At 37.7% G+C, this 10,885-nt stretch overlaps 1 protein-coding gene across 1 annotated transcript; it reads left to right on the top strand.

Moving 5' to 3' along the window:
* The first annotated feature begins 404 nt into the window (after nt 1-404).
* LOC110690658 (probable serine/threonine-protein kinase WNK5) lies at nt 405-9,740 on the top strand. The gene is made up of 7 exons (XM_021867512.1): nt 405-1,092; nt 2,583-2,848; nt 3,372-3,592; nt 3,952-4,109; nt 4,193-4,502; nt 7,742-8,086; nt 8,960-9,740. Exons 1-7 carry the CDS (start codon nt 1,003-1,005, stop codon nt 9,328-9,330), a joined length of 1,761 nt encoding a protein of 586 aa, XP_021723204.1. The 5' UTR covers nt 405-1,002; the 3' UTR covers nt 9,331-9,740.
* Nucleotides 9,741-10,885: the final 1,145 nt, after the last annotated feature.

The raw sequence follows: 10,885 nt of genomic DNA, 5'->3' as shown, positions 1-10,885 counted from the left end.
ACATTAATAATTTGAAACAGACAAAGTACTTGATAGTTTAATATAATAATCTAAGCTGAGGTGTCAAAATCTGACTCGATCGACCTAAATTAAGTCTTTAAAACGGACAAAGTACTTGATAGTTTAATATAATAATCTAAGTTGAGGTGTCAAAATCTGACTCGATCGACCTAAATTAAGTCCAACCCAAAAAATATCCGATTCAGCACATGAACACAATAATTTGTATATTATGATTGAAGTTTAAAATTAGATCGAATCCAACTTTACTGAATTCCATCCGAACACCCGAATCAACTCCTCTAAATCCAAGTGGTGGGATCCCACATCCAACAAAGATTAAAATAAGGCCCCACACAATGCCAACGTAGAAAGATTACCTGCTATTTCAATCGGTTTCTATAAACACCTTCACACCGCTACTTCATTCTACTCCTTTCTCTTTTTCTGGTTGCCTCCTCTAAATTCCTATGAATCAGACAAATTTCCTGTGAAATTATTCTTCAAAATTCCAAAAAGATAAAACCTTTTCTCTGTTTTTCTTTCCACTTTTTCGGTTTTTAAGCAATCCACAAATGGCACTTTTTAATCGAGGTCGCAGATTTTTCAAGTTCAGGATTCCATGTTTTCTGAAAAATTAGTATAAACCCACAAAACCCTTTTGAATTTTGACCTTAAATTCTTGTAATTTAGAAAAAAATTCGTATTTTATCATCTGGGTTCTTTGAATTTTATGGCTTTGATTCATAAAATCAGTGCTAATAGCTACAATTACTCACCTTCAGTAGTAGAAATGGCGAGAAATTTGCTAATAATTAATTATTCGACGCTTTTCTGGTTGTGGTTGGGCGTTTTCTTCTTTGAATTTCATGAAGGAAAAACCCGGATTTTCTAGTGTTTTCTCACTTTATTTTTCTTATTAAAATTCCACTGAAAATTAATTAGATACATATATAAATACTTAGCAATTAAAAATTAGTTAAAATTGTTTGATATATAATCATGTACAATATGAGAATTAAGATTCAAAGTGGAGGAGCAAATTCTCATATGAAGTATGTTGAAGTAGATCCATCTGGTCGTTATGGACGTGTAAGTTTCTCATTTTTCCAATTTATTTCTGAGTAATTTGTGATTTATTATGTTAATTAGTCATATTGCATGTAATTGATGTTTGCACTTGATTCTTTGTAGAATTGGAACTATTTGTTTGATGTGTCTTGTTATGTTATGTTATTGGTGTATGATCTTGTGTTTTGTTCGATAGAGTAGAGGTGGCAAACGAGTTGTTTGGACATAGATAGAGTAAATTTTATAGGAAATTATTAGTTTTTCTTTCCCTTTATTTCAAGGGGATTGATTCTTGTATGGTATTCTTATGAGTTACCATGTCTTACCTTGTTCTTTGTTAAGTTTCGTAAAATCGAAAGATGGAAGTGATTAGAACTTTGTGAATTGGATGAAGATGGGAAGTGTGTAGAACTTTATGGAACGGAGGGAGTACGTTCTTGACTTAAATATTCTTCATTAGAGACAACTTGAAGTAGGTAATGAGTTTGACTTTGAGAAGATGATATGATGTATGGCTTACCATGGTTGGTGCAAGTGAGCTAACATTACAAGTTGGGATGTTAGTATCAGACTTTTTTTAGCTTAATAAAATAGGGGCTAAAACCGTTTTATATATTCTCATTATGCCTTGAAGTCGCAATCATCAATAAAATATGTATCTAGTTGTTGCTTGTTTGTTTTGCTGCTGATATGGGATTATATGACAAGGCTTTTCTGGAATGAATAATTTGGTGCAAGTGCTGGTTATTCGTATCAATGATACGGTTCTGCTATACTATTGATGTGGATCTATATGTTTGCTAATTGCTATCAATAAGTGGTGTCCTGAGAAATCAACTAGCATGATTAAACCACAAAACTTTGCAATAGCATGTCAATCTGACCTTATTTTATTGTTGTCAACCAGCAGCATAATATATTAATATCACAAGTATTGGTGGAAAGTTGGTTATTGTTGTAATAGAAGAACCCTTCCATTGTACTGCCTTTGTTTCTCAATAGATACAGCATTTTAACTTTATACGTTATTCCTACACTATATATAATAATTAATTTCGTTATTGTGGAGTTATTCAATGTATATTTTCATAATATAAATTTATTATAATTTTTATCAAAGCATAATTAAAGATGTTAATGCTCAAAGTAGTGTGTTGGAAAATGTGTACAGTTAAAGTGATGTTTCTATTGAGAAACAAAGGTGGTATGTATCTTAATGTTTCACAACTACACTTTGAATGTCAATTATGCAGTATGTTCATCTTGTGTTAATTGAGGGAGGTGAAAGTGATTATTTTGTTCTGCTTGATTCGTTGCGTACTTGTCAATTGTCATAGATGGATCCTTTGTGGGAGTCTGGGAGAGGTGGGTATTTCATTGCTAAATCTGTTGTGTGTGATTGATAAGTTATGATGATAATCTTTGTATTCAAAGCTATAGATCATACAATTGGTAGTTGTTTTTGGTTGGTTAACTGATATGTAGATGTTTGGCTGTCAAATTACCGGCAGTTCAAAGACATTCTTGGCAAAGGAGCCATGAAGACTGTCTATAGAGCATTTGATGAGGTGCTTGGAATGGAGGTAGCATGGAGCCAAGTGATGCTGAATGATGTTCTTCGTTCTCCGGATGAACTGCAACGACTCTACTCTGAAGTTCATTTGCTGAAGAACCTTAATCATGATTCTATCATACAATTTTACAACTCGTGGATAGATATTGATCGGAGAACCTTCAACTTTATAACTGAAATGTTCACCTCCGGCACTTTGAGAGAGTAATCACTAACTCTTTCCTTTGATTAATATGTGGATCTGTAGTAGGACTTATGCAGTTGTTCTCAATCTCTTTCCAATACTTTTTTAGACTTATTCATTTGAAATACGTCATTGAAGTGTATACAATAAGATAATATTTTTGAGATTAAGGAAAACTTCACTGATTCTGACAAGTAGCATTACATTCACATTACTACAGATAAGTAATTTACAATGGTTTTTTTACTTGACCAAATAAGTGTCTTAGAAATGGCATTTTTACTACATAAATCTCATGTATTAAATTACTAAAAATATTTTTGTGGCATCTTAGTGTTTCTAGATTCTTCAATATTTATGACATCAGAAAGATTATAGGCTACAATGAGATTAAGAATAATTATATAAATTAGTAATTTGATCAAGCATACTGTGATAGATACTAACCCATTCAACTCCACATCTTATATTATAGGATACCATTAATAACTAAAGCCTAAAGGCCACTAATTAATGCTTTGTGTTGTGGCACTTTGATCACAGATATAGGCAGAAGTATCAGCAAGTTGATATTCGAGCTATCAAGAATTGGGCCCGTCAAATCCTCTGTGGTCTCGTCTATCTGCACAGTCATGATCCTCCGGTGATACATAGGGATCTCAAATGTGACAACATTTTTGTCAACGGCCATCTTGGACAGGTGAAGATTGGTGATTTGGGGTTAGCAGCGATTCTTCGCTCAAAACATGCCCACAGTGTTATAGGTCAATCTCCTGCTCATATCTGTTATAACTAGCTCTGACACATGTATACAATTGGGAGGGTTTTAGGGAAGACTGCGAATGGAACTTGAACTTTCAATTGGCTTTTTGCCATCCTCTGTCTTAAGGATACTTCTCATTTTGATTTTATATGAATTTACACTAAGTTACTCAGAGGTTTTAACCTGTTAAGCTCTAATTTTAATTGATTTACTCAAACTAATGCAAAGTATAATATTTCTAACTACTCTTCTATTCTTTGTTATGTTTTAAATGACATCATTATACAACACTTCTTTTGCTAGTAATTCTGTGGACTTTAAGCTGTATTTCACTGACTTGTTTATAATTTTATTTGACAGGGACTCCAGAATTCATGGCACCAGAACTATATGAGGAGAAATATAATGAGCTTGTAGATGTATATTCTTTTGGAATGTGTGTCTTAGAGATGCTCACTTCTGAATATCCCTACAGCGAATGCTCAAACCCAGCCCAAATCTACAAGAAGGTGACATCGGTGAGTTTTCATGAGGGCTTTTCTACTGTATTTCTATATTTATTTTCCACTCCTCTGACCCATTCCCTTATTGAATATTCCAGGGAAAGAAGCCTGAAGCTTTTTACCGCATCCAAAATATTGAAGCCCAGCAGTTTGTTAGAAAATGCTTGGAAACTGTTTCAAAGAGGTTATCTGCTCAAGAGCTACTGTTGGATCCATTTCTGGCGCCTGATGAGGATCTCATGCCAGTGCCGGAGCAACCTCTTCAAATATACTCCCCAAAGGGTGTTTTAGTCGATATGCCTTTTCTGCTTGATAAACCTATTAGGAGTACTGAAATGACAATCACTGGAACTGTGAATCCAGAAGATAGTACCCTTTTCCTCAAGGTGCAAATCTCTGACAAAGATGGTATGTTTTTATCTATATTTATACTTCTCCTTGTTCAGTCCTTTGTCTATTGGGCATGGCTCCAACTAATCTTAGAGCCTGCCAATTAGGTAACCTTAGTGTCACGGTCCGGGAGTTTGGACCCCGAAACGTGCGGCGCGCTCTAGCCTTTTGGCGGCAAGAACACTAGCCTTGAGCGGAAGAGGGGCTTGTGAGCACAAAGCAACACAAGCGGGCAATAGAATCTCAGGAGCACTCACGTCTATCTGGGCGACGGAGTGCGGGTGGTCGGGGCTTGTGACGGCCGATACTTCAAAGAGGGCACAAGCGGGTCCGAACCACGAGTCCTTAGCGCATCAAGTTGGGTTGGAGGGGAGCTAATATGCAAGTAAGACGCAATATCTATAAAGGTCTAACAACAAACAAGCATAAAAGCAAGGCAACACTTGGTAGAAGACTTTAAGATTTCATTAATCATTCGCCCTCTAAAGAGCTTTAAATGACATACAAGGAGAATCCCTAGTGAACACTGATCTGACAGTAACACAATAATGAGACCTCAAGCTAAGAAAACATAACCTAAACTCTAGGAAAGCACTTAAATGGAATCTAATACATCAAAAGGAGTTGGATTCTAACATCCTCCCCCACTTAAGCTGTCGACGACCTCGTCGACTTACAAAAGTTACAATCAAAATTAGAAAACCCTAAACTATCTCAAATTTCGGATGCGCCGTTGGTGCGGCTATCTTCTGGAATCTTATAGCTGGATCTTCTTTGTTGACGAGGAGCTTGTCTCTGGAGTCGCTCGGCTCGAACATCTTGTTGAGAGCTTCATCTCTAAATTTCCTCCTGGGAGTGGAATCTGTTGAATTAAGGGGGACAGCTGCTTCCACCATCATCTGTTGGGGAGCTGCTTCCTTGAGACTGTGGTGGAGAGCTTCTAAGTTGTGGCTGGTGCCTCTTGGGTGACCATTTTCTTTGTAATCCCTTGCACGCGCCCTGCGTTGTTTGCTCAACCACTGTTTTTCCTCCCTCTTGGGAGGTTCTTCTTTGGTGTCTCCGGGCTCATCGCTCTTTGCTTCGAACCTGTGACTGATTCTGGTTTTGGCGGGTGTATATCTGGGATGTTGCCAACTCCATGGGCTTCATCTCCCGCTTCTCTGGGTTTCTGGTGCGAGCTTGTTTCTTCGATGTTGCCTTCTTCTCAGGCTCCATCACTCGCATTGCCGAAAGATATCGGACTTCTGGTTCTTCTTGAGGTGCTATCATTCTCATAGCACTCAGGCGTCGTATGGAACCCATCCTATATGTGGGCTCCTCATCGCTGCTAGTCTCTTTTGTGGCCTCCTGAACGGACATGGATGACAATCTCTTTTGGATCTTGTCAAGTTCTTCTTTATGCTCGCAATCCCACCATTTGTGTGGACCTCGACAAAGTATGCAGTTTATTGCCCTTGTGTTTGCCGAGGATGCGCCGACCCTCGAGTTTCCTGAGTTGTGGGAGGGGGTAGATGTTTGTCTCTGGGCATCACCTCCTCCACTTCTTCTATGATATGTATTAATGGTGTTGGACGATACTCGTGAGCCGTTCTCTGTACCCGTTGGAGAGCTTGGAGACGGACTGTTACAGTGTGTTGACGTCCCACTTGAATCCTTCTTGGATTGACGACCCTTCCCGACTGAGTAGTCCATCAATCTCTCAGCAGCACACATAGCAACAGCGAGGGTATCAATATTCTGCCTCAAAATCTCTCGTTGCGCCCATTCCTTTAACCCGTTGACAAAGTTGAACACACGATCTTTCTCATTCATGTCTGTGATGTCCAACATTATCGCCGAGTATTCTTTAACATAGTTGCGAAGAGAACCCTTCTGGCGGCACTCTTGCAACTTCATCCGTGCAACAAATGCTGTGTTTACGGGGTAGAATTGTTCTTTGAGTTCCTCTTTGAACTCCGCCCATGTATCAATCTTGATCCTTCCTGCTTCGATGTCTGTGTGCTTGGTGCGCCACCACAGCTTAACATCTTCGGACAAGTACATGATGGCAGTATCCACCTTCTGATCGTCATTTAGTTGACATATTCGGAAGTACTGCTCCATGTCGAAGAGGAAGTTATCAACTTCTTTCGCATCTCTAACGCCACTGTAGTCGCGAGGTTTGGGCGGCTTTATCTTCGCCGCACCAACACCCAGTGCATCTCTGCCCACAACGCGCGTTAAGGTAGCACATTTCTCAAGTGCTTCGTCGGCTTTTTTCCTTGAACAAATTGCAATTGTTCGCGGAGGGCATCTCTGTCAGCCATCAATTTCACAATTTGCTCGGCTTGCTCGTGTACAATGACTTGGAGCTCGGCCCATTTGTCCGCCTTCTCCTCGAGCCAAGCGAGCCTTTCTTCTACGAATTCCATCTTCGTGTAGCCCTCCTTGGTGCCTACACGGGTTGCTTGCGACGAGGTTTGAGCCTCGGCTCTGATACCAACTGTCACGGTCCGGGAGTTTGGACTCGAAACGTGCGGCGCGCTCTAGCCTTGAGCGGAAGAGGGGCTTGTGAGCACAAAGCAACACAAGCAGACAATAGAATCTCAGGAGCACTCACGTCTATCTGGGCGACGGAGTGCGGGTGGTCGGGGCTTGTGACGGCCGATACTTCAAAGAGGGCACAAGCGGGTCCGAACCACGAGTCCTTAGCGCATCAAGTTGGGTTGGAGGGGAGCTAATATGCAAGTAAGACGCAATATCTATAAAGGTCTAACAACAAACAAGCATAAAAGCAAGGCAACACTTGGTAGAAGACTTTAAGATTTCATTAATCATTCGCCCTCTAAAGAGCTTTAAATGACATACAAGGAGAATCCCTAGTGAACACTGATCTGACAGTAACACAATAATGAGACCTCAAGCTAAGAAAACATAACCTAAACTCTAGGAAAGCACTTAAATGGAATCTAATACATCAAAAGGAGTTGGATTCTAACACTTAGACATATTTTAGTTTACGTCGGAATAGCAAGTCAATCTTGTTAAAAATGCTTAAATCTCTTGGAATATCTTACAACTTACACTGTAATTTAAAGGTACATTAAATGATGTGGTAGTGGGATTTCATAGCTCCATGGATTATGATCTGCCATGCCTAATGTATATTGTTGTTTTCTATTCAATCTTGTACTGTGGCTAGTTGTCTATTACTTCAATATCTTAGTCAAAAATTCTAACACACCTCTTTGGTATTTTGCTTGTACTGCATTGTAAAGGTTCTGTAAGGTTTATTCACTTCCCATTTGACATCATTAATGACACGGAAATGGAAGTTGCTACTGAGATGGTGAGGGAACTGGATATAACTGATTGGGAGCCACATGAGATTGCTGATATGATCGAGGAAGAGATATCCTCTTTAGTTCCAGGATGGAAAGATTTAGATTCACCCAAAAGCCAGCAACAGCACAGTTTTGACTATAACGATGATGATGAAAATGGCCCTCCCTTCCCGTCGTCTTGTTCACCTTCCCATGGGTCTCCCATTGGTTCCACCAAGTCATGTGAAGTACTTTGCTCTCGTGAGATTCCTTTGAACATAAATCATGATTGGCTTGAAGGTACATATAAGCTCCTACTGAGATACAATATTTTTACTCACTTTGTTTCATAATAGATACAACACTTAAGACTTTTGCAGTTGCCAATGCATGACTTTAACTATTAATATCTTTAAGTATAAATGGGAAATATTAATAAAAACTGAGGATATTTCAAAATTATAAATTGAGACTAATCCAACTGCATGTTACATAAATATATATATGGTCAAATTGAGTAAATGGATAGTCCAAACTCCAAAAGTCAAAAGTATACCATCTATTTTGAAAGAAGGAAGTATTGACCCACGAGTTTGATAGAGTAGTGCTTCTTGTGTGCATTTGTATTATTGATTCATATTTGGGTTTTTCTCTAGTATCAATGAAGCTGCAATTAGTTGTAAACTAAATCTACATGTGATTGATTGAATAACAAATTGACAAATAAGGGTTGTTATTGGTTCTCCTAAGATTATACTGTAAAACAAGTCTAATTGGGTTGTTTAGTGTCTAAATAGCTCTGGCGAGCTAGTGAATAAAGTAGAATTTGTAGAAAGTAATCTTGCCCAAATCTTTTTAAACGGTACCTCTTTCTTCTTCCCACTCTAATTTGCCATATCTAATAACAGTCCATTTTTTCAGAATTAGGCTTGAGATAACCATGCTATGCATCAAATCCTAAAAATAGTAGTAGTAGTACTGTGGGAAAGTTCATAATTTAAGTTAAACTAATTTGTAGATTGGCATAATATTTTCGGACGTGATGTCCCAAGTTAGAAATGTGGTCTTATTGAAGTGGAACAGAGAGAATAATATGTACGTACTTGGGACTTTAGAAGGATTAGAGCTTTCTCAGTGGGTAATTGTACTTGTGTAAATTCTTTTTGGTAACAGGACATTTGGTTAATGCTGAAGATGCATATTCAGAAAGCTCATGTAGCTCAAGCTCTTGCTCTGATTTTGAGTACACTTCGCTGAAGAGTCCAGAAGCAAGGGATGTCATTTCGGATTTGAAAGTAGAGGAGCATTCTAGGTTTTGTCCTCGTGAAAGCACGACTTTCAAGCATGATGATAAGTACAATGGATTATCTGGTACTCTCAAGAGTATGAGCTCAAGTGGGCAGAAGAAGTTTAGCAGGATACGTTCGTTCATGGACATCCGTAGCCAGTTGCTGAATCGGGCCTTGATGCAGTCCCTGAACAAGCGTCGTGCAGCCAAGACTGTTGGTGCTGTGGAAAATATCGGGTTCCATGATCCTTGCTGACCTTTTCTAGGAGGGGGATGCTTTATGGTATTTACTTGTGGTGTTTCCATTTCCTAAATACTTGAACTCCTTTGGATATTGTAAACTATTGAGTGTAATTTGCCGCGTCCAACCAAACGAGTATACTCGTATATAAATTTGGTTTGTTATCTTTTATGCGAGACTGCCCTTTACCTTGAAGAAAATACAGAAAATCTCAAATAGTGTGGACTGAGGACTGAAGACTGAAGATGATGCATTCTGTAATAAAAAAAGAATGAAATAGCTAATCTTGTAAATAATGGCAAAAATAATCACCAAAAAAGTTATATTAGTAACCTTTACATACTAGTATATTGGTTGATCAATATATACAAGTTTACAATTGATGTACAATATTTATTATATATAAAAAAAATTGTGTAATTAAATTTTTTCATAGGAGAAAAAAGAGAGTACATAGTTACACACTTATACGAGGTACTTCTTTTTCGGTTTCCCATAGAAGCGCAGTGACAAACTTTTGAAAACTCATCAGATTCCTTTACCTGTATGCACCTCTTACAAATACTTTTTGAATAACATTGGATAATATATTTTATAAACAATTAACAAATGTGGGGATTTTTAAGGGTCTAATTTGAATATACTTAAAAGTATATACATATCAAAGTACTTGAGAACCATAGATATACGACCAATACGGATGTGTATTATGTGTCAAGTACAGGTATGATGATCAATACAAGTCTTCATACTTGTACTTAGCAAGCAATAAGCACCCGTGAAGAGAGAAAGACAGACAGAGGAGGAGGATCAAAAAGAAAATTGAAATAGAAAGAGGGATATAGAGAAGAGAAATAAGATAGAGAAAGGATAGGATCAAAATAGAGAGAGAGAGAGAGAGAGAGAGAGAGAGAGAGAGAGAGAGAGAGAGAGAGAGAGAGAGAGAGAGAGAGAGAGAGAGAGAGAGAGAGAGAGAGAGAGAGAGAGGCCACTTTAGAAAGATCGATCATTCAAAAAGAGAGAAATATCACTTAGGTTAGAGAGAGATAGACTACTTAATTAAGAAATCGCTTAAGAAAATCAATTCAATTAGTTTAGGGGGAGAGAGAGACTACTTAAGAAAGGTCACTTATGAAAATTAGGGTAATTAGCTTTGGAGAGAGAAAGACCACTTAAGAAAAATCAGCCGGGCAATTAGCTTTGGAAAAGTTTACTAAAATGCTTAAGAAATAGAAAGAACACTTATGAAAATAATAGCAATCATTTAAAAACACAAATGACCATCTAATCTTATACGTCCTTAGCCCTTTTGCCATTAGCTATAACAAACTTTTCAAAATTGTCTATATATTATTCTACAGCTTTAAGTCAACCTGTATTTTTGCCAAAGCATAACTAAATAACATCACATAAATTCATAATTCATGACAAACAAATAACTAATCAAATTTAGCATACTTTTAGATTACTTTTTTCTAATATAATGATTTGAGTTACTTCTTTCTAATAAGATGATTTAAGTTACATATTTCTAATATGATAATTTAGATTTCAATATTTCCCTTCTGCA

The sequence above is a fragment of the Chenopodium quinoa genome, unplaced genomic scaffold, assembly GCF_001683475.1.
Source record: "Chenopodium quinoa cultivar QQ74 unplaced genomic scaffold, ASM168347v1, whole genome shotgun sequence".
Classification (NCBI taxonomy): domain Eukaryota; kingdom Viridiplantae; phylum Streptophyta; class Magnoliopsida; order Caryophyllales; family Amaranthaceae; genus Chenopodium; species Chenopodium quinoa.
Note: the sequence above shows the minus strand (reverse complement) of the source record. Positions and strands in the feature narration are given on the sequence as shown.

Coding starts and splice junctions, on each gene's coding strand:
- LOC110690658 (XM_021867512.1), top strand. CDS start 1,003: ATGTACAATATGAGAATTAAGATTCAAAGTGGAGGAGCAAATTCTCAT. Junction 2,849..3,371: donor ACCTCCGGCACTTTGAGAGA/GTAATCACTAAC, acceptor CTTTGATCACAG/ATATAGGCAGAAGTATCAGC. Junction 3,593..3,951: donor ACATGCCCACAGTGTTATAG/GTCAATCTCCTG, acceptor TTTATTTGACAG/GGACTCCAGAATTCATGGCA.